The sequence below is a fragment of the Ochotona princeps genome, chromosome 5 (genome assembly GCF_030435755.1).
Source record: "Ochotona princeps isolate mOchPri1 chromosome 5, mOchPri1.hap1, whole genome shotgun sequence".
In the NCBI taxonomy this organism is placed as follows: Eukaryota; Metazoa; Chordata; class Mammalia; order Lagomorpha; family Ochotonidae; genus Ochotona; species Ochotona princeps.
The window spans coordinates 50,075,194-50,100,050 of record NC_080836.1 but is presented as its reverse complement, the minus strand read 5'-3'; the positions used below and the strand labels follow the sequence as shown (position 1 = coordinate 50,100,050).

The 24,857-nt window shown below is 39.3% G+C and overlaps 1 protein-coding gene across 5 annotated transcripts in view; it reads right to left on the bottom strand.

Annotated features, from left to right (window-relative positions):
• UBR3 (ubiquitin protein ligase E3 component n-recognin 3) overlaps positions 1–24,857 on the bottom strand; it is a 182,350-nt gene that overhangs the window by 56,965 nt on the left and 100,528 nt on the right. For 3 of the 5 annotated variants that reach the window (XM_058664610.1, XM_058664614.1, XM_058664611.1), the window contains exons 21-27: positions 22,465–22,569; positions 21,290–21,463; positions 21,075–21,107; positions 18,729–19,189; positions 15,168–15,256; positions 12,477–12,626; positions 6,057–6,190 (exon numbers count right to left, since the gene is read on the bottom strand). In XM_058664610.1, the coding sequence (XP_058520593.1) occupies positions 6,057–6,190; positions 12,477–12,626; positions 15,168–15,256; positions 18,729–19,189; positions 21,075–21,107; positions 21,290–21,463; positions 22,465–22,569 (1,146 nt within the window). The remainder of the gene's footprint in view (positions 1–6,056; positions 6,191–12,476; positions 12,627–15,167; positions 15,257–18,728; positions 19,190–21,074; positions 21,108–21,289; positions 21,464–22,464; positions 22,570–24,857) is intronic. The other 2 variants (XM_058664612.1, XM_058664613.1) reach the window with 1 other exon arrangement.

Here is a 24,857-nt window from a genome sequence, read left to right as displayed (position 1 = left end):
AAAATTCGAACACCAGGAGCCAGAATTGTGGTAAAATGGATTAGGCTCTCTCCTGCAAAACAGGTGTCCCACATGAGCGCAGGTTTGAATCCCAGCTGCACTTTCCAACCTGCTACATCCTAGTATACTAGTAAGTCAGCAAAGGATGGCCCAGGTGCTTAGGACACTGCCACCTTGTGGGCACAATTAGGAATGTGAAGATACATTTTACCAGGATGCATCCCTAGGATCTGAGCATCAGCCTGATCTGGCCTTGGCCTTGGCCACTGCAGCCATTTAAGAAGTGAACCAGCAAATGGAAGATTTATCTATCTGACTCTCTCTCTCTCTCTTTCTCCCTCTATATACTCTGCTTTTCAAGTATCAAATCAATTTTTAAAAACTTAACAGAAGTTTTAGCTCCTAAGTATCTAAGCTTATTAGGAAAAAATTAGAATTTTCCTGAATCAGACTTTTCCACTTGATAAAATATAATTTTAGGATACTACATCATAATTCAGCATAAATTATCTTGTTGTTACTTTTTACCTGCTCTGTGCTGTATTTAATCTATCTGTGAGATCTAACGTCAACAAGTCCATTCTGGAAATGTTTGCTTCCCTCTGTTTCCTATGTTGCTACCTTCTCTTTGCCTTCCTTCTTTCTCTTTGTCTTCCCAAAGCCTCGTGACAGAAGTATCTCTTGATCTGCCCCTTTAATTTTCATGTCTCAGGGTTCTATTCTCAGTGGTAGTCTTTTCTCATCAAAATGATTCTCTCACCTACTGATTTAATTAATAACTGCACCTATCCTGTGCCTGTGGCTCTTGCCTGAGTGTTAATACTCAGCAGCTGGGCCCGCTGGCGTGGCCTAACGGCTAAAGTCCTCGCCTTGAACACGCCGGGATCGCATATGGGCGCAGGTTCTGATCCTGGCAGCTCCACTTCCCATCCAGCTCCCTGCTCGTAGCCTGGGAAAGCAGTCGAGGACAGCCCAAAGCATTGGGACCCTGCACCCGCGTGGGAGACCAGGAGGAGGTTCCTGGTTCCCGGCTTCGGATGGGCGCGCATCGGCCCGTTGCGGCTCACTTGGGGAGTGAATCATTGGACGGAAGATCTTCCTCTCTGTCTCTCCTCCTCTCTGTATATCTGACTTTGTAATAAAAATAAATCTTTAAAAAAAAAATACTCAGCAGCTGTCCACCAGCCATGTCCAGTTTAAGGTACCTCAGATAACATAAAATCAACATCAAAAAAATGCCATCATGTTCATCAAAGTTTTCCTTTTCTCCAGGCTTCACAATTCCACAATCTAGTTATATCTCGAGGTCCAGAAAGCCAAAAATCATTTTATATCATATCATCATCTTCAAATAACATTAGTTCTCAGATGATTTCGATTCTATCTGCTTCCTAATTATTGGACCAGTCTTTTAATCCCACTTACAATTTGAAATTTTTTTTATTATTATTTTTTACAATTTGAAATTTTAAACTTTTCCTCCTAAAAATCTTTTTCTAGATGATTTCCATATTTGGCTTTTGTTCAAACTATATTTAAGCCTGAACTTGAACTTGAATTCACTTGCAAGAGTACACAGTAAATAGACAGACAAGAGAAACAGGAGGCATATTTAACATGAGTGACAATATATAAGAGGTATCAATCAGTATATTCTTACATGCTTAAAAAACTAAGCAAACCTTTGTATTCCATTGTCCTACTGGAAAGAAATTATACATTATGTAAGATAATCAAATGACTTTTAAAATGATAGCAAAGTTCCAATGTTAAATCAAGTCTGTTAGGTTAGGCATTTGACCTGAGAGTTAAGATGCCAGCTGGCTCACCCACATTCCATATCAGGGTACCTGGGATGGTTACGAGTTCCTTTCCTAACTCCAGCTTCCTATAAATGGGTTGCTGCCATCCAAATGGCAGCATTAGACAGAGTTCCTAACATTTGGCTTCAGCCCCAGCCTGGCACTGCCCCAGTCACTGCAATCATTTAGGTGGTGAACAGGCAGAAAGAAACACTGGTTCACCTGCACTTTGCTTTTCTGTTTCAAAGAAAGAAATCTTTGGGCCCGCTGGCGTGGCCTAACGGCTAAAGTCCTCGCCTTGAATGCACCTGGATCCCATATGGGCGCAGGTTCTAATCCCAGCAGCTCCACTTCCCATCCAGCTCCCTGCTTGTGGCCTGGGAAAAGCAGTCGAGGACGGCCCAAAGATTTGGGATCCTGCACCCGCGTGAGAGACCCGGAAGAGGTTCCAGGTTCCCGGGTTTGGACTGGCGCGCACCAGCCGTTGCGCTCACTTGGGGAGTGAATCATTGGACGGAAGATCTTCCTCTCTGTCTCTCCTCCTCTCTGTATATCTGACTGTAATAAAATAAATAAATCTTAAAAAAAAAAAGAAATCTTAAAAACAAAAAGTGTCCTCAGAGTATATAGTACCCTCCACAATGATCTAACTGTGCACTAACACGAATCAAATATTAACAGCAGATAAGCAAACTTGGTTAACAAATCAAAAAACAAACAAAAAAACCACAAAAACAGAAACAGAAGGGCTGCTCATCACTGTTTTGGAGTACAAGCAAATTTTGGTGCTAGATTATTTCAGAATGGCTGGTAATTATTTAATAAATTAATAGCTCTCTTTGCCTCACAAACTGCTTTCAAAACTGAAAATAATCATTAATATAATGTCAGACATCCTATTTGGGTCTGCGAGACTGAAAAATACAGGAAAACATTTACTAGTACCATAGGGAAACTTCAGCTATGTACCCACCCATCACAGTGCTACATGCTTAATATAACCTTCACAACTTGAATATTTAGTACTCAAGGTATCATCTCCTTTACCAGAAGAGGATTGAAAAATTTACCAAAATAACTTCAGTCTACTCCAAGCTCATTTTTCAAGGCTGATTTCAAAGTCCATGTTTCTTCTCTCTCTACTCACATCTCCCATGCGTATAACATTTTCATCTCCTACAGTGAATGTACTCTTTCATAACTGAAGTTCTATATGTCAATTCCACACAATGCAATCATTTGGCCTAATAAGCACAGAATCTACACAGTTCAGTTCTAAAGTCAGTATCAACGCCAACAGTCATTCTCCTCTTTTGTGCTGGCTACAAAATTGTACTACTCTATGTTTTGAGAAGTGTGGTCAGAAATCCGTAAGCATTCACAATACACCTAGCATGTCCCAGTACCTGAGGAGACTGCAGAAACCAACTGAGAGGTTCCTAGACCTCCATGCCATCCAAGGAATATGCTATATGCACATGAATGAACTTTAATCCAAGTACACAAAAGTAATGATGCAAGAATAAAAATCTCATGATCAAAGAATTAAAATAATAAAATAAATAAATTTTTTTTAAAAAACTCATGATCACCAAAAGAAACAAAACTAGTTCAGATTTTAGATGGAACTTTTTCTATAAAAATATTTCTTAAAATAAGATCTGTAGGGCCAGTATTGTGACACAGTGGGCTAAGTGACCACCTGCAATGCAGGCATCTTGCATGAGTGACAGACTGACTCCTGGCTAATCTATTTTCAATTCACCTGCCTGCTACTGCACCAGAAATTGATGTGGGAGACCCACGAGGAGCTCCAGGCTCTTGGCTTTGCCCTGCTCCAGCCCTGGTCATGGCCACTGCAGTCATTTGGGGCATAACCAGCAGGAGAAAGATTTTGTCTAAAACTACTTTTCTAGTTTAGAGCCTGAGAAAAAGACACACACACACACACACACACACACACACACACACACACACACCCCCCAAGAGAGTTGTGGGAAAAAGTGGAGGGACAGATAGGGGAAGACAGAGCCAGTCCAATGTCAAGAAACAGGAAATCCACCTTTGTTACCTGGATGGCAGGAGACCAAATAGTTGCGCCATCACCTGCTGTATTCTAGGAGCATTAGCAGGATGTTGCTTTGGAAACTGAGCAGCCTGGACTCAAACTGGCATTATGATATGGGACGGCAGAGCTGCAAGTGGTGGCTTAATCCATTGTACCACAACACTGACCCAAACAAAAAAAGATCTTTTCTGGATCCACCTCGGTAGCCTAGCAACTAAAGTCCTCACCTTGCACGTGCCAGGATCCCATATGCACACCAGTTCTAAACCCGGCAGCTCTACTTCCCATCTGGCTCCCTGGTTGTGGCCTGGGAAAGCAGTTAAGGACAGCTGGAGGACTTGTGACCCTGCACCTGTGTGGGAGCAGTTCCTGGCTCCTAGCTCCTGGCTCCTGGTGTCCGACTGGCTCAGCTCCGGTCATTACAGTCACTTGGGGAGTGAATCAACGGACAGAAGATCTTCCTCTCTGTCTCTCCTCCTCTCTGTATGTCTTTCCAATCAAAATAAATAAATCTTAAAAATATATGTACATTTACCTTTTTCTAGAAATGAATAACTACTCTACTAAAAAACTGATACCCAAGGCTCTCATTGTGGCATAATGGATCAAGTCTCTGCCTGCAGTGCTGGTATCTCATAAAGGTACCAGTTAATGTCCCAGATGCTCCACTTCTGATGCAGGTCCATGTTAATGCAGCTGAGAAATCAACATAAAACAGCTCAAGTACTTGGACCCCTGCATCCACATACAAGAACCACATAAAGCCTCTGGCTCCTGGTTGTAGCCTAGCCCACCCCTGGCCACTGTAGCCATTTAAGAGATTGAATCAAGGGATGAAAAATCTCTGTCTTCTCCTTCTCTCTCCAACTGTTACTTTCAAATAAATATATCTTTTTTTAAAAATACACACATGCCTATATATACACACCCTACTTTTTCTTATTAGGTCCTTCCTTCCATCTAAATTATCATGGTCTTAAATCCATGCCATAATTTGATTGAATCAACTGTTTTTTTGGTTAGTCTTTGGGACTTGCATTTAGCATGGTTCAACCTTAGTTGCTACATGTATCTCAAGAGTGAACCAGCAGACAGATTTGTGTGTGTGTGTGTCCCCTTCTCTATCTGGAACTCTTTCACTTAAATTCACCTTTAAAAAAAAAAGAAAAGAAACAACCTCTAAGAATATATGGAAGCTGAGTGTGTAATACCTAACCCAAACTGCCTTACAATGTCTAACCTGAGCTCTTCTAGGTGGGGTTTGCTTAAATATTTAAGAAACCTCTTAACATTTATATTGACCTGTATTAGATATAAAGTGATCTAAAAGAACTTTTAAATGGGTAAGTTACTGTATTAAAGACCATTAACAAGCCTGTTGCACAGATGAGGAAATTGAGTGTTTAGGGGATACATTCAAGGTTACAATGGTCACCAATGGTACAACTGGGACCTAACATCATTTTTCTGGTTTAGCATGCTTTCTGATCTATACCTGCCTTCTTATCTACAGCAATCATCTCATGAAGCCACCAGAAACTTTATTCTCAGCCCAATGTTATTACAAAACCATATTATACTTTGTTTTTTCCCATCACTAGGTCAGTTGCTATCTAGTCCAATTAAACACTCTATTTTCCACCTATCCAATAGCTGTTTCCCTGGTTTCCCTGTAAAACAGTAGATTTATAGACAAGAGACATTGTATTCATAAATTCATAAAAATAGTCATCCCACACTACTAACAGAAATAATGCTTTATATTTTAACCTATTGTTAATTTAATTCAGAATATAGTAGATTCAAAAATACAACAGTAACTAGGAAAACCTATCCAATTACTCACATAAGAAACATAAAAAGTAACACAGGAATTTTAAAAATAAATTAAGAGTTCCTATTATTAAAGCAGCAACATCTGCCTTCCAAGCTTTGAGACACTGTTCACCGGAAGTAGAGCAGCTGGGACTTGAACTGGAGATTCAATATGGAATGCTAGCATCACCAACAGTAGTTTGACAACCATGCTCTTTAATTTCCATTTCTTTGTATTTACACATACACAATCTTTCAGTAACTTTACAGATTTTAAATCAGAATGACATTTTAGTAAAAAACAAAATAAAACTCTGAAGGGAAGCAACCATCAACACCACAGACATTACTCAATAAAAAAAACTACTTACATCTTTAAAATAACGCTGTAATAATGAGAGCCTCACGTCATGAACGGCTGCACATGTATCCCACGGGTAAATCTGCTCCTCTTCAGTGATTGGTAACTTTTTTGGCTCTACGTTGTCGCGGCACTGCCCCAAAACTACATTAACAAAGATAAAAATTTCCATCATTAACTAACCCAAAGAACTGATTCACCATGAAAAGCGGAGTTATTTTCCAGACACTGTCCTATTTTTCCACTATCACAAGATGCCTTTAAAAACTGGCATTTTAGTTTTCTCTTGTGGAGTAAATAAAACCTGAAATATGCCAATATTTACATGACAGCTGAGTGAATGGATGGTTTCCTAAATATATATACTGAAAAAGCTTAGAAGCTATGACTTTCCAGTTTCAATCAACTTCATTTTTTCAATATACCAGTTATCTAACAGGAAAACCTGTGGAGAAAACAGTTGAGACCAGGGCTTGGGAAATAACAATGTGAGCACAGAATTGCATGTGACAAAGAGCTATGAAGTGCTCAAACAATAAAGGAGCAGCTTCCTATGCTCCTGAAGCAGTTCTGATGACAAATTCAACAGAATTTGAGAACTGATAATAATGATAAGAGATAACATATTCAACTCAAGCAAGAACAATCAAAAAGTACCTGGGTAGCTTCCCAATATGTCACACTTTAGATTACCTATCACTTTATACATGCTCAAACTTAACTGACATCATCAGCAAAACAAAAAACAAATGCAGTGAGACAGCATGGAAAAGCAACACCTATGCAATATTAGTTTAAATATATTTAAAGTATACAAAGAAGTATAATCCTTCTACTATGCTACTGGATTCAGTTTGGTAGGATTTCATTGAGGGCTTTTTCATCCATATTTATAGGGGATAATGACCTTGTGGTTTTGCTTGCAAGGTCTATATCTGGCTTTGGTATCACACTGATTGTAGACTCACAGAATGAACTAAAATGAATTGAGTAGAAATAATGCTAACTCTTCAAATCATTAACAGAATTAACAGTAAAACCATCTGGTCCTACATTCGTCTTTTTTAATAGATTTTTGTAAATTACTTGATCTGGCCCAGTGCGGTAGCCTAGCAGCAAAAGCCCTCGCTTTGCATGTACCAGGATCCCATATGGGCACTGGTTCTAATCCCAGCGGCCCCACTTCCCATTTAGCTTCCTACTTGTGGCCTGGGAAAGCAGTCAAGGATGGCCCAAAGCCTTGGGACTCTATGCCCGCGTGGGAGACCCAGAAGAGGCTCTGGGTTCCTGGCTTCTAATCAGTACAGCTCTGGCCTTTGCAGCCACTTGGGGAAATGAACCAGAGGATGAAAGATCTTCCTCTCTGTGTCTCCTCCTCTCTGTATATCTGACTTTCCAATAAAAATTAATAATAAATTACTGATCCAATCATTAACAGCTATATTCAAAGTTTCTATTTCTTCTCAAGGCATTTCTGTTTTCCTAAGAAAGAACTGATTTCATCCAGGTTATCTGCCTTGTTTGCATAAAATTATTCACAGTATTCTCATAATCCTCTAAAAATCTGTAAGGTCTTTGGGCTGAAATGGTGGCTTCACAGGAATCCTCAGCCTAAAGTGTCAGCATCCCATATGTACACCAATTTGTGTCCTGGCTGCTCCACTTCCCATCCAGTTCCCTGCTTATGGCCTGGGAAAGCAGCAGAGGGAGGCCCAGATCTTTGGGCCCTGGCATCCATGTGGGAGACCTAGAGGAGACTCCTGGCTTGCTTCAGATTGGCTCACCACTGGCTTTTGCTGCCATTTGGGGAAGTGAACCAAGACCACTCTCTGTGTCTCTCCTTCTCTCTGTAAATCTGCCTTTCAAATAAAACATAAACGAATCTTTTCAAAAAAATTATATAAGGCCTATAGCAAAATTCCAACTTTCAGTCCTGACTTTCGTTATTTTCATCTTCCTTTATTCTTGGTCAGTGTAGCTAAAGATTTGCTAATTTTGTTGGTATTTTTAAAAGAAGCAACTTTTGATTTAGCTCATTGATTTCATTTATCACTGCTCTAATATTTATTTTCTTATAGCTGAGCTTGCTCTTTGGTAGTTGCTTAAACTATAAACTTAGGTTACTGATCTGTGATTTCTTTTTAAGATTTATTTTATTTTTATTGGGAAGTCAGATATACAGAGAGGAGGAGAGATAGAGAGGAAGATCTTCTGTCCAATGGTTCACCGACCGCAACGGCCGGTGCTATGCCGATCCAAAGCCAGGATCCAGGAACTTCTTTCAGGTCTCCCACACGGGTGCAGAGTCCCAAGGCTTTGGGCCATCCTCCACTGCTTTCCCAGGCCACAAGCAGGGAGCTGGATGGGAAATGGAGCTGCTGGGATTAGAACCAGCGCCCATATGGAATCCCGGGGCATTCAAGGCGAGGACTTCAGCCGCTAGGCCACGCCGCCGGGCCTTGATCTGTGATATAAAAAAAAAAAAAAGAAAAAAAAAAAGCATTCAACACATCTAGGCCCTTCCCTGATCTTGCAGCATCCTACCGGGTTCCAAATGCTGTCTTTTCATTTTCACTTATCTCAAATCACTACCTAATTTCACTTGCCACATCTTTACTCACTAGTTGTTAAATCTTTCTTGCTTAAAATGTGATTTTACTAGTTTTCCTTCTATTATTAATTCTAATAACATTCTATTGTGGTCACAGAAGAGTCTTCAGATGATTTCACATTTATTGAGACTTGTTCTGTGTTCAAACATATGATCACCTCGAAGAATGATCCCTGAGCCATTGAGAAAATCGGGTATTTTACCAATGTCAAGTGAAGAATTCACATAGTCCATCAGGTCTAGTTGTTTTTATCCTGTTGTTAAAGTGCTGCTTTGTTTTTGAACTTTCATCTTGTTGTTCTAACCATAGGAAGTTTCCAATTACAGAATTAACTATAGCTGTAGAATGATCTATTTCTTCATATTCGTTCTGTTGTTTGCTGTCCACATGCCTATAACTGTTTTAGCTTCATGATATATTGACCCACTTATCATCATATTATGCCTTTTCTTGTGTAACACTTCAAAAAAAAAGATTTATTTTATTTTTATTGCAAAGTCAGATATACAGAGAGGAGGCAACAGAGGAAGATCTTCCGTCCGATGATTCACTCCTCAAGTGAGCGCAATGGCTGGTGCTGTGCTGATCCAAAGTCAGCAGCCCGGAACTTCTTCTAAGTCTCCCACAGGGGTGCAGGGTCCCAAGTCTTTGAGCCGTCCTCGACTGCTTCCCCAGGCCACAAGAAGGGAGTTGGACAGGAAGCGGTATTAGAACCGGTGCCCAGGGATCCTGGCACATTCAAGGTGAGGACTTTAGCCGCCTTGGCCGTACTAGGCCACTGCACCGGGTCCTCTTGTAACACTTTTTAATTAATTTAACATTTATCTTGTGTCATATCATACAACTACCTCAATTTTTTTTTGGTTACTGTTGGTATGGAATACCACCCCAACCTTTCCTTTTTCCGAGATCAGACGAAATCGGGTGCATTCAGGGTGGTATGGCCGTAGACCCAACCTTTCCTTTTTAACCAGTTCAGTCTTCCAATACTAAAATGCATAAGTTTTATACAGCATTATGTTGGTTAAGGTTTATATCCATTCTAGTAATCTCTGCTTCTTACTGGAAGACATTAATGCATTGATATTTCAAGTAATAATTAAGGAAGGATTTAATTCTTCCATTTTACTGTTAGCTTTCAATATGTTCCTTATCTTGTCCATTATTGTCTTCTTTTTTAATTAAGATAATTTTCTATTATTATTTTTTTCTTCTCACTTATTTGTGTGGTTTTGTTTTTCATTGTTGTTTTATAAAAGGTTACCATGGGGATAACACTTTGCAATAATGTTTGAATTAATAACCACTTAATATTATAAAAAAAACTCTACTCCACATAGTTCCATTTTGTCCCTTAAGTTCTTATCTGAATGCCTGAACTTTTCCATATACAAAATACGGGTATTTTAGGAGAGGCTTTGACACAGCTGTTAAGATGTTACTTAGGACACTACTTCCATATCAGAGTGCCTGGAATCAACTTCCAGCTCTGTTTCTGATTCCAATTTCCTGCTAACATACACCCTGGGAAGCAGAAAAGGTGACAGCTAAAGTATGTGGCTCCACACCACCAGTATGTGTGACCCAGATTGAGTTTCCAGCTCCTGAGGCTTTGTCTGTCCCAACTCTGACTGCTGCAGGCATTTAGGGAAATGAGTGAGAAGATGGGAGATTTTCCTATTTCTGGCTCTCTGCTTTCCAAAGTTTAAATATATATAAATCTGTATTTTTTCCAGACTTAGTCTCTTATCATATACAGTTTTCATTCAAATTTTTTTCTATTGAAGAGATACAGATGGTTTGGTTACTCTGAAGTGTATCTGTAAAGTAAGATGGGGTATGCATTATATGCAAGCATTCCAACTAGAATCAATTCCGAGGCTAAATGCCCAACTTTCTATATATTTTAAAAGACTTTAACTTTGCATTTTTCTGAAGGTTTAGAAAGACTGTGCAGATTAGTGGAATGGAAAGATTATATAATATTATGCTTTTCTCGCATGAGAAACTGAAGTCCCCCAAATCAGGAACACTTACGATAGGCATTCTGTACAATAGACACAGATATAAATCAATACCCTTAAATGTACCGAGAACTACTGTGAAACCTTTTAAATTAGCAGCACTTTTGAACAATTAAAAGTCTCTAAGTACAAGTAAAATGTTTTTAAAAACCAAGAGGGGACAGAAGCATGAAGCTTTAATACATGTTTGCAAAAAGAGACCAATAAGAAATGACTGGATGCTAAAAATATCTAGAGCAATAAGCACAGCTACCATCCAGATCTCAGCCTCTGAATACAGTTTCCCACAAAAAAAACAATTCTCTTCAGAGAATGGTCCATTTCAAGGCAGAAAATGCATAAGACAACTTTAGTATGATTTGCCATGCCAGAAAATGATATTAAACCTGATTTGTGCAAAAGGATTCAGGAGAAAACCTCAAGAAGCTCTCATTGAACAAAAATAGAAGAATGAACATCAATAAGAAATCAAATGAAACAAAACAGTTCATAATGATACACAAAAATTATCTGTAAAAAATGCTAAAGAACCATTACTTCAGTATTTTGATCACCAGTCAATAAAAGTAAACATATAATAAATCTTACTTTCCTGTATAACTGCATCTGAGAGCAATCAAAAATAACTGATGAGGTAAACATTTTTAGAGAAGTATTTCAGCTAATAAACAAAGAAAACCTTATAATCCCTGATGACCTGATAAAGCTGGGCAGTAATCACCATTCATTACTAACAGAGAAAACAGAGGAGACAAGGGAACGTGCTAAACATCACGGGAATACATTGAGAAAAGTCCATACTGCTCTCGAATGGTCCAGTTTCTTCAAAGAGCAAACTGCATGGGAGGAATAGGAGACAAGAGAACATAAAATGCCAAAAGAGAACCCTACAACTATAAAGTAAGCAAAACAAACAAATAAGTAAAAGATAATAGAATTTTGAGCACACTATTACAAATTAGATCCTTTTGCTCATATTATCAATACAATAATTCTCTGAAGTCAGCATCATTTCTGTACTGATCTTTAAAAGGTCTCAAATTAGACCAGAAAAGTCAAACAATTTACCTAACTTGGGATTTTCTAGTATTTAACTCATTTTATTTTACCATATGAATTTATGAATTAAATAATCTAGAAAAAACTTCTCTGAATAAATATGTAACACATTTTTCTCTTTGCTTCATTTACAACTGCTGGTAAAATAAGAAGTTCACTAGGCCTAAAATGTGTAAGAGTTATCACTACCTCAAAATACTTCAGTTTGGGAGAAGTTAAAAGTATTGACAAACCACTGAAATTTTAAAAATTTTTCTTAAAGTACAGATTGGCAAACTTATCAACCCATAGTCTGTTTCAAGAATTACTGCTTCCAATAGCTCAAGAAATAAGGCCAGATCTGCCTGTATATACTCTAAGTAATCAGAATATTTACACTGGAAGCTTGATAAGCTTTCAAATCTCACCAATGATTAAATTTCTAAGAAAGCTGAGCTCAAGTTACTCATCACCTATCACTGGTGATAGAACATTACAACTTCACACATAACATATAGTGGGACCTGCGGGAAGCTTCTTCAAACATTCATATCCAGGACAGCAACATAAAACTAGATAAAGAACCTTTGCAAAAAAAAAAAAAAAAGAACAATAATTAAAAAAAATAACCTTTGCTATTTGGATCTAACTATAATTGTACAAAAATAAAACTTTCACTTAACAGACACATTTGTTGATGTGCTACATATACTTTGGCTCTAAAATGTTCCCATCAAAAACTTCCTTCGATTTTACCTGAGGATGCTTGTAACAGTACAACCAATCCTGCGGGGCGGTCTTCAGAGGAAGGGCCACTCTGCCCACAAATAACACAGTCGTAGACTGCCTCAGAAACTTGGGGCTCTGCTGTGGTGATCTCCATAGGCATATCACTCTCGGGAGAATCTGAGTGAAAGAAGTTACATCTATTAATTCCTACGTTGAAATATCTCTCTTCGATGAAAATGGGAGTAAGGGGGAGAAGTTCAAATAATTGTCAGCTTCAATACCAATGAAGTTATACAGTAATACAACAACAGAAAACGTTAGCTTGCTTCAACAACCTTTGACAACAACAACAACAAAAAGGCAAAAATTCAAAAGTTGACATAATGAGACTTCAAATATGTGATTAAATGAACTTCTGATGTTATAGCAGTCACATATCAAATTGCTATCAAAAACACAAAACTAAAGACACTTGTCAAAGAAGAAAAAAACTTACTTAAATAATATTCTCCAAAAGAGGGAAACTATTTCTTGTAACTTGTTTTGGTGTCTAAAAGAGGAAACTAGCAATAAACATGCTAGCTTCTGAAACAAATGTCAGTCATTCAAACTACTAGCTTTGGCCTTTTGTCATGCTCCATTCTGACTCTTTGACATACCCTACCCAACCCCCACCATTATATGATGGGGGAATAGTTATTTTTGGGTATTCCTTACTTTTTGGCACCATGAAAAGGTCTAGACTCCATTGCTGATTTTCTGTCTCATCTAGAAATCAACATCTTCTCCAAGGAGTCCTTGTTCTTTTCTATGGCATTAAGGGTTTGGGTGTGGTGAGCATAGAGACTGTATAAAAAACCAAGAGGTAGGGCCAGATACATTGCCTAGTAGCTAAATCTTCACCTTGCATACACCAGGATCCCATATGAGCGCCAATTCATGTTCTAGCTGCTCCACTTCCCTTACAGCTTCCTGCTTGCAGTCTAGGAAAGCAGTAAAGGATGGCTAATTCTGTCAGGTTAAACTGCAGAATGACCTGGAGAGCGCATGATTCGGGAGTGGTAGTGAACCCAGTAAGGAAATAGTGGGCACCTCCCTCTTGGGTTACCACTCCCACTGCAGAGCATGAAAACCAGGACTAGGGCAGGCGTGGCTAGAAAGAACAGCACCAACCAGCATGTGTGTGCTGGACAGTGAGGCTGGTTGGGTTGAACCAGGTTTCAATGCCCATTGACATATGAGAGCTGAATGGGATGTGAGACAGACTGGACCAGTCCGCTGTACATACTGGCAGCATGGGAACCAGGGCAGGGGGCGGGGCTGGCGGGGGTTATTGTAGGTTGCTCCAACTAGCTTGCAGCTCCCACTGGTTTGCATGAGGGCTGAGTGTGTGGTGGGCAGGATCAGGCTGGGCTACAACACCCATTGGTTTGTGTAGAAGAAAGGGACGGAGACAGAACTGACCCACCAATTGCAACCACCAGCGTGTGTGTAAGCTGATTGGGGTGACGGACTATGCCAGACCCTGTACTGGCAAGCACACATAAGAATCAGGTCTGGGATCACCTCACATGAAATTTCTTTGGGGATCCCCCAAACTGAATCGCTGGAGAGAACTGCAGGTTCCATGTCTGACCATGGAGTGCATGTGTCAGAGCTGGGACTCCTCAATGACTTAGATGGAGCAGTGGACAGCATATCCAGGTGCACATGGAGAACATGGCAGTACATTGGAGTCTGTACAGAACACCTGGTACCACAAAAGAAGATGGAGGATGGAACAAATTGATGAACTACCCCAGTCAAGGTTGGCAATGAATATCTGGGCAAATGGAGACTCTAAGGTGGACTATGTCAACCAGTAAATTCTAGAGAGATCTCATTGTGCTTGGAGTGGTGAGATCAGCAGTAATTCAGAACTGTTAAACTATTGAAACCTCTTGAGCAGGACCCTCAGAACATGTCCCATGTCGGGAACCCTGGGGTGGTGTCACGTGGCTGGACCCAGGGTATAGAGGCATTTGGGAGGCTAGCTGTGGCTTCTCCCCTTAACTTCCCCTTTCCCTCAGACACAAGAAGGAAAAAAGACAATGTGGAAATGGTGATCTCACCCACCTTCTTGTAGCCCTTAACCCTTATCATCCTAATCAACTATGTAAAAATCATCCATAAATAAAAACAATTTTTTAAAAGAACACGGCAAAAACAACAACAAATGGGAGCATGGGTTGTGATTATTAAGTAAAGTCACTGCCTGTAATGCAGATACCCACAACCTATATGGATACTGGTTCAAGCCCTGGCTGCTGTACTTCCAATCCTTCTTGCTAATAATGGCCTGGAAAAGCAGGGAAGATGTCCCAAGGGTCTGGGCCCCTGCCACCACATGGAGATGAAGCCCCTGGCTCCTTGCTTTAGCCTGGCTCTGCACTGGCTGTTGTGGCCATCTGGGGAGTGAAGCAACAGATGGAAGATCTTTCTCTCTCTCCCTAACTCATTCAAAAACATAATAAACCTTTAACAACAACAACAACAACAATAATAACAAAATAGAATGGACTGCCTATAATAAAGGTCTAATGTCCTGTTCCTCAGCTGTTTCAATGAAGATAAGAAATTGTCTATAATGTTTATCATTGGTAGGAGACTGAACTAGATGATAACAACTATAAAGTAACAGCTATAATTATGAGAGTTCAAGAGCAATAATTTACTTACCAACATCCATTGCAGTTTCCATGAAGCTTTTTTGTCGTGAAGCAAACTCTGCAAGCAATTTCTGCTGCCTTTCCCTAGCCTTTTGTCGCCTAGATTAGACAGAAATAAAGTTCCATAATTACCAGAAGTGCTTAAGACATTTATTATCTTTCATGAGTATTTAATATATGAAAAGCCCAAAGCACAATTTTAAAAAAACCCTATTTTCTGTATTAAGTTTCTTGTGAGATTTAATTCTACTTAAAAAGATTCTACTGCTTGAGGTCAGTGCTGCAGGGTAACAAGTAAAGCTGCCACTTACAGTGCCAGCATACCATATGGGTACCAGTTCAAGGCCCCAATGCTCAACTTCTGATAACCCTGCTAAATGTGTTTGAGAAACCAGAAGATGGCCCAAGGGCTGGGGAGTCCCTATACCCACATGGAGACATGGAGAAAGCACATGGCTGCTGGCTTCAGGCCAGCCCAGGTCCAGCCAGTGTGGCCATTTGGGGAATGAACCAGCTGACTGCAGTTCTCTCTATCTATTCATCTCCTCTGTCTCCTGCCCTCCCTCCCTCTTTCCTTCTTTCTCAAAGCACTGTGCAAAATAAAAAATAATTTTTTAAAAAAGATTGTACTTCTTTTAAAAGATTTCAGGTTCACTGATTTAATAGGCAAAAATAAGAGCCAAATTTTATTTTAACAAATGAAAGAATAATAAAGAATGACAGAGAATCTGTATTTCCCACAACACAAATTCCCAAATAAATGTTAGATGGTAGCAAGGACAAGAACATTCTCTCTGGGCTTAACAATTTCATAATAATAAATTGGCAACTAGAAGAAATTCTGTAATTAAGACATAAGAATACTTAGATTTAATGTTAACCCTGGAGTAGCTCTCACCTAAAGTGTGCGGCAGGCAGTAAATTCTCAAGTTTCTACTAAGAGAAATTATTAGTTTGGTTTATTTTATGCAAAGTGAGAGAAAACAGTCTCAGATACAACATAATGCAACTATATTCCAAACCTAACCATAACTACTTCCATAAATTAGTTTACTACATTCTATATGTTATTTATCCGATCTACTTCCAAATAATATTTTGTGTCTGGTTGCTCACACACACTAAAAACTTAATCAGCTTGCTGGCATGGTGGCATAGCAAGCTAATCTTATGCCCTGTGGCACTGGCATCTATATTGGCCTGGTTCATATCCTGGGTGCTAAATATTCAATCCAGCTCCTTGCTTATGGACAAGAAATCAGTCAAGGATGACGCAAGTGATTGGGCCCCTGCACCCACATGGGAGACTGTGCGGAGCAGGGTGCTAAAGCCGCTCCTGGGACTGGGAGGGGCCGTTGCAACATGGCAGCTGGCCCAGGGCCAGGAGGCGGAGCTGGTCTCGCCAGCAGGTAAACAGGATAGGCTAGTTCCCCCGCGGTGATACTGGCCTATCACGTAGCGCCAAGTGGATCCACGGGGAGAAGTGATTGGTGGAGAACTATATAAAGGTAGCAGGTAAAAGCTAGTGGGAGGACAGACAGATGAAGACAGACAGACAGAAGGACGAAACAGACGATGACGACGACAAAGAAAGACTGGGGGGCGACGCAGACACAGACTGGGGGCAACGCAGAGACAACTAGGGGGCAACGAGGAGAATGGGGAAAGAAGCAGACAGTACAGGAAGAAATGTGGGAAGAAGGGTGGGGAAAGAAGCAGGTAGGAAAGCTTAGACTAATGGGTACAGGTGCAGCGGAGAGAAGGTTTTAAACGCAGCCGCTTTCGGCAGTGAGAGGTCCGGTTGCTGGCTTTTCCCAGACCCTCAGGAGTTTGCCGCAGCGTTTTTAGTGTCGCCACTGCTGGGCGGCGGCGACAGGAGACCAAAAAGAGACCCCTGGCTCCCATCTTCAGATTGGTTCAACTCCGGCCATTGCAGTCATTTGGGGAATGAACCAGTGGATGGAAGACTTTTTAGCTCTCCTTCTCTCTCTGTAAAAGTTTTCAAATAAAAATAAACAGATCTTTAAAAAGTAATAAAATAAGGCCTGGCGCAGTAGCCTAGCAGCTAAGGCCCTCACCTTGCACATGCTGGGATCCCATATGGGCACTGGTTCTAATCCTGCTGGCTCCACTTCCCTTCCAGTGGGGAAGGGAAAGCAGTCAAGGATGGTCCAGGGCCTTGGAACTCTGCACCCATGTGAGAGACCCAGAAGAGGCTCAAAGCTCCTGCCTTCGGATCAGCACAGCTCCAGGCATTGTGCTCGCTTTGGGAGTGAATCAATGCACAGAAGCTCTTCCTCTCTGACTCTCCTCTCTGTTTATCTGACTTTCCAATAAAAAAGCAAATCTTTTTTTTAAAAAAAGTAATAAAATGAAACAGAATAATACAAAGGAGATAAGCTCCCCAGATTATGTTAAGTTTAAAAGTACCAAGTAAGTATAAAATTTCACTCCAAATCAGAGAGGGTCAAAAGAATAATTTAACTAGGGGAAAGCAGTAAGCTACAGATCAGTCCATCAAGAGAGACCAACTTTTTACCTGAACAAACTTCAAAGAGGAAGTGATCATAACCTCTGATATGAAAGACATAAAAACATAGTGGACAAAGTATATACCATGGCACTTTAATTACAATACTATGTCTCTACACTATAAAAGACATCACTTTAAATTGTGATTCTACACAACTGCTTCTGTGACAGAACCAGGAGTTGAATGTAGGCTCTCCAACATGGGATGCAGGCATGGTTAAGACACCGATTGGTGTCTTTTTTTTTTTTTAAAAGATTTATTCATTTTATTACAGCCAGATATACACAGAGGAGGAGAGACAGAGAGGAAGATCTTCCGTCCAATGATTCACTCCCCAAGTGAGCCGCAACGGGCCAATGCGCACCGATCCGAAGCCGGGAACCTGGAACCTCTTCCAGGTCTACCACATGGGTGGAGGGTCCCAATGCATTGGGCTGTTCTCAACTCTTTCCCAGGCCACAAACAGGGAGCTGGATGGGAAGTGGAGCCGCCGGGACTAGAACCGGCGCCCATATGGGATCCCGGGGCTTTCAAGGCGAGGACTTTGGCCGCTAGGCCACGCTGCTGGGCCCGACACCGACTGGTGTCTTAACTGCTGCGCTAACACTTGCCCTTAAAAATACTACCTTCTGAATAACTATACATAGATTAGAAAAGACTAAAAGAAATTAAAAGGTGGATCTTTCATTTTGAGAATTATTTTACTTTTAAATGTTTTGATACTGAACTGGTAATAGTGTCTAAAATACCAAGAGAATTCTCAGACACAAGATTAGTAACAATAGGAATTTTTTCCAAAAGACCTATAAGTTTAAAGTAGTAACTTAATGCTGGATCCGAAACGCGTCTTTTCATCTTCAACAAACTCAGCATACTAGCCACAAAGCACTATGTTTAATTCCAGTTATCTAATACACTGATCCATTACAACTGTTGCTACTACAACATCCAGGTGACTGATTCAAGTGACCAGAAAGGGGAACCTATCAAATCTTCAATTGTACTATACATGCTTACAACATTCAAAATAAAAATTACCTTTCTTCTTTATCCAATGTTTTCTTCTCTGCTGTTGTGACTTTTTTGGGTGGTACTGGAGGGGTTACTTTTCTACAGATCTCCTCGATGATGCGTTTGTTCATCCTGCTTTGTAATGCTGCTTTTAGCAAAATTCTTTCTACTGCAGTTATCCCATCTCCATGACTGTATTTGGGAATTTCTGGCTGGATTAAAATTTCTATGTCATCATGCCAGGGAGGATAATAGGAGTTTTGTTTTCCTGAGAGTTTGTGGTGAAGTTTAATCAGCAAAGACAATATGCTTTCTTTAATTTCCAGAATCGCTGTAGTTAACTGTGGAGCTGAGCCGGGAGCAGACCATTTACTTGAAGTTTTGGGGCGAACCACCTGATTTGCTTCACTGCTACTGCGATTGATGATCTCCTGAAATTTCTTTCTACGCTCTGCTACTAAGCTGAAAACTTGAGCTGTACCAGAATTCTACCATTAAAAAGAAAAAGAAAAATCAAGATAAGTTATTCAGCATCAATTGTAACAGGTGTTAGTACCACAATTTCCCAAGAGAATTTCAGTTTCATCTAATGGTTTATTCAATGGATTTTGCTTTTTAGATAAATCTTTCCCTTCATCATCCTTCCTCAAACACACTAAATTCTACTCAATCTGGAAACAGCAATGGGGAATAAGTTATCAGTAATAATATTTCTTCTCAACCAACTAGCCTATCAATCCCAGGGGAAAAAAAACAAAGCCAAACTTGTACCTATAGTCATTAGAAAAAGAAATCATAAATTTCACATTAGTTTAAAGGAAGAAAGGCTATTTTAATTCAACAGTCAATAAGAAAACTGTATATATTCTTTACTAACTTCTGGAAGACTGTTATAGCTTTAAGTTAGAAAAATTACAAGCGGTTTTAATTACGTTAATGAATTTGAACCACTAATTCACTTTTTTTTTTTAAAGATTCATTCATTTTTATTACAGCCAGATATACACAGAGGAGGAGAGACAGAGAGGAAGATCTTCCGTCCAATGATTCACTCCCCAAGTGAGCCGCAATGGGCCGGTGCTGCGCCGATCCGAAGCCGGGAACCTGGAACCTCTTCCAGGTCTCCCACATGGGTGCAGAGTCCCAAGGTTTTGGGCCATCCTCAACTGCTTTCCCAGGCCACAAGCAGGGAGCTGGATGGGAAGTGGAGCTGCCGGGATTAGAACCGGTGCCCATATGGGATCCCGGGGCTTTCAAGGCGAGGACTTTAGCCGCTAGGCCACACCGCCGGGCCCAAACCACTAGTTTACTTTTAAGAAATTTCAAAGTTTGGTTATCAGTTCTGATCTAAAGCGAGCTAGTAAATTGAAATATAAGGATGAGAAATTAAATTGATCTGACATTTGGGTATCACTGAAATTTTTTATTTGAATAATTTTTTAACTTTTTTCTGCATACTTTACCTTTCAAATAGCCTTTTAGCTAACAGAGTCAGACTGCATTAGGGCTCTGAAAGCCATTCTTTAATTAAGATATAAGTAAACTCAACAGGTCTCATTATCTCTTTTAATGCAAGCCCCAATTTCAGTTGAAGTTTTACAAGTCAAATTAGAATAGAGACTAATTTTTAACATTCATGCTGCTTTTGAAGATGTACTTAACTAGAAAAAAGGCAATAATTGCTTCACAGAGTTCTAACATTTTAACTAAAAACTCTTCATCGTGTTCACAGCAAAACACATTGTTTTGAGAAACAGCTGGAAGAGCCTCTCCTGTAAGACGGGTCTGATTTACACTCTCCTACTAAGTATGTACTCAGCTATAGAGACTAGAACCACTTAGGTTTAACTATGTCGGATGTCATCTCACAATTTTTCCTTTCTGTTTTTTAAACTTATTAAGCCACATGCAATGAGAAAGCTGTTTTTCAAAATGAGTTCAGACATACTACATAGAGAGTTTAAGGTGCTTGCAACCTTATTTTACCAAAGTTAATTAATTGCCAGAGAAGCAACAAGTTTATAAATGGGCATGCAGCCAGCAATTCTTCTTATTTTAATTTAGAAACAATCACTTTTTAAGATGTTAGTAATATAGCTACAATGCTAAATATAAACAGATTCAAATCTGCAATCTATAACTGGCTTAAATCAGAAAAATATTATTAATTAGATGGTATTATTTTTACACTTAAGTATATAAATCTTTAAAAGTGTGATACTTCATTAAAAAGCTCATAAATTTAATAAACATTTTTAAAAATCTAATTATATTAACTAAACACACACACAAATACATATACTTTGGAAACTTTTTTTCCAACTTCCAGTTAAAGCCATATTGACAGTTAATACAAATATAATACACATCTACCTCTCTTTGAAGAACTTTAGGTCGTCGTAAACTCTGGCAGATTAAAGGAAAAAGAAGCTGCTTAGATTTATCAGAAGAAAATAAAAGACAGTTTAAAACGATCTATGATCATCTTTTTTATCTTGTGAATATCATAGGCAGATGTAGACCCCAACATAACACAAGTTGCCCATGCTTTTTGTTCCGAAGACCTGCCCAGGTTAACCCTTTCTTACCTGTGAAGAGCCCATGCCATCAGAACTAGTGCCAGCAGCTGAGTCTCTTTTCACCTCAGGAGCAGTGTCTGGAACTCGCACCCTCACATAGTTAATGAAGTGTCGCATGTTTGAAACCAAGTTACTGCCAGGAAACCAACTGTCATGACAACGTTCCGGTCCACCCACGGACACCTAAAACATAACAACAACAATGACAGTAGCTATTTTCTTAAAAATACATATTAAATCAAGCCATGTCAGGTATAAGGTTCAAAAAAATTGTTACAAACCCAACCATCTACCATCTGTCATCCCTGAATCCCTTACAATCCGTGCATACATTACAAAATGGATGAAATGAAACTAAACACAACAGAAACACAGGAATAAGTTTCTAAGCCCAGTGTGCTCAGCTAAGTATCTTCTGAAAACTACATTTTTCAACTGGAAATATGCAACATTGCATATCTGCCATCATTCATCAGTAATAAATACTAATTTATCCTAACAATCTTAATTGGAATTGATTGTGGAATACAATCTGCAAAAGCAACAAAAAAGTATGATCCTATCTTAGGAAATTCTTCATGACCTTTTAAAATCTATGAAAGAATACATGTTGACTCAACCGGGACTACAAACTGTGAACTAGTTTTATTTTTCTGTTTTTGGTGGTTACTATGCTGTGCTGCATCCTGTCTTCTGGAAGAATGATCTTAAAAGAATCTAATATTTGTAATATTAATTGATTTCATAAGAATGCTTCTATCATTTACAACATAACAACTTGTATTCTTAAATACTTTAAATATTCTCCCATTTAACAATATTTATTGCATTTCTTTGAAAGTTTTAAAGAAATTGTACTCAACAATAATTACAAACTGCATTATTAAAATTCCTATACTGAAACCTTAGAGATTACTTACTAGTTATCAGCATTCTTAGCATAATACCAAAAATTCACCGAAACTTTTCCTAATTTTTGTGGAATGGATTACAAACCTATGACTCAGGAATTAAGAGACTGAGTCCACTTAAAGATCAAAAGGGCTCTTTTGTAATAGCACTTAAAATCGTACTTGAGTATCCACAAACCCACTTTGCTAAGGCTGTGTAGCCTAGCAGCACTTGCGTACAGCCAGACAAGGAACGGCCCCCATCGAAACACTTTAAAGTAAGACACTACTTACCTCTTCATCTGATTCCTCTTCAGAAGAATTTTCAAGTCCCAATTCAATCAGATATAAAACCATGCAGAGTACATGTTCTGATAGATTCTGATGGTCCATCAAAATCTTTAAAACAGAAAGAAAATGCCCCATAATGAATTTATACACAAAATGAATTTCAGTTAAGGATGCAATACCATTTTAAATGTAGATAAAATAATACACTCAGATATACAATAACAGATATGTAAGATACATCTTGGTAAAAAGATAAACAAACAAACAAAAAAACAGCCTTCCTCTCAGGATCAGATAGCACTTTAACAAATATCTAAAATACCATGTCATAAATTTATCAAATAATTCAACAAGAATATTTTACAAATTCAAGAACATGTTTACATTTAAATTAACATGCTTGTTTCAACATGCTTTATTAATAAGATGTATTTCAAAATTTTAAAAAATCCATTGCCTTCAGGTATATATAAACCATCTGAAAGAAAATCTAGCAAAAATAAATCTTTAAAAAAACTGCTAATCAGTGGGCCCGGCGGCATGGTGACCTAGCGGCTAAAGTCCTCGCCTTGAACGCCCCGGGATCCCATATGGGCGCCGGTTCTAATCCCGGCAGCTCCACTTCCCATTCAGCTCCCTGCTTGTGGCCTGGGAAAGCAGTCCAGGACAGCCCAAAACCTTGGGACTCTGCACCCATGTGGGAGACCTGGAAGAGGTTCCAGGTTCCCGGCTTCGGATCGGCGCAGCACCGGCCGTTGCAGCTCACTTGGGGAGTGAAACATCGGATGGAAGATCTTCCTTTCTGTCTCTCCTCCTCTCCGTATATTTGACTTTGTAATTAAAATGAATAAATCTTTAAAAAAAAAAACCTGCTAATCAGAAAACAAATGCATGTCTATTTAATAGCAAACCATTCTATACCTTTTAATAAATAAAAAGGGGCCCAATGCAATGGCTTAATAGGCTAATCCTCCAGCTGCAGCAACAGCATCCCTTACGAACCCCAGTTCCTGTGCCAGCTGCTTCCCTTCCAGGCCCCTGCTCAGGGCCTGGGAAGGCAGCAGAGGATGGCTCAAGCCCTTGGGCCCCTGCACCCATGTGAGCTCCTGGCTTCAGATCAGGCTAGTTGTGCCTGAGCCTTTGGGGAACGAATCAATGGATAGAGGGTCTCTCTATATATATCTCTTTCACTCAGTAAATCTGCCTTTCAAATAAAAATAAATATATTTTCTTTAAAAATAAAGAGTATTTCAAACATGTATACTAAATAATTCTGGAAATTCAAGAAAGCATACAGTGTTTTCTGAGAAATGTTTAGAATTTTGAAAAAATAATTTTTATAAGTAAAATGAAAATTTAGGCACAGAAGTCTAAAAGCATTTCTTCATCACCCAACAAAAGTTAAGAGAAAAGCTAAAAAGTTTATTCAACAAAGTTTGAAGTGTACAGGTACTTCCTCAAGTAATTAAGAGCCATTTCTGTGTGATAGGCATTTGACTGAGCAACCCAGATGCCTGCATCCCGTATCACAGTGTCTGGGTTCGCATGCTGATTCCCACACTGGAATCCCAAGTATTTGAGTCCTTGCCATCCACAGAGGAGACCTGGATTGAGCCACTAGCTCTGCTTCACCAGGCAGAGTCTAGGCTCTCATGAGGATTTAGGGACTTGAGCCAGCAGATGGGAAGTAAATGAGAAGTAAGTACACCCACCCACTGTCATGTTAAATATATACATGTATAGATAATATTAAATATGGATGGTAATAATTGAAAGTTGCATAATACACTTATTTTTCATTTAATTTGAATTTTATTATTGAAATTCTAAGAACAGGTATCTTTATACTATCTAACTGCATAATATTTATCATGTCTACAAATAGCCAGAGAGAGAACAATGAGAAAGGGAGAGGGCGAGAGGGAGACAGGAAGGTGTGGCATGAGAGAGAGAGACAGACTTATCTTCCACCTGCTGGTTCACTCTCTAAATGTTCTCTACAGCCAGTGCTGGGCTAGGCTAAATCCAGGAGCCAGGAACTCCAACCAAGTCTTCACGTGAGTGGCAGGAACCCAAGTACTTACTGCCTTCCCAGGCGCATTAACAAAAAGTTGGATCCGAAGTGTAACACAGCTGGGAATTGCACCAAGCTGTCTGAGAAGGGATGCAGGTATCTCATGCAGTGATCTGACCTACTGCACCACCAATACCTGCCCCACAGTTATTTTATATTTGCTTGCAATTCTCTACAATTATATTTGTCTACATTAAAAATGAGTATATTTTATCTTTCCTCATTTATTTATTTGAGGTCACAAAAATCTCTGACCCACACTCTATAATATTTTATAGATCCTTGAATAATGATTTAATGTTAATCAAAAGATATATGAATG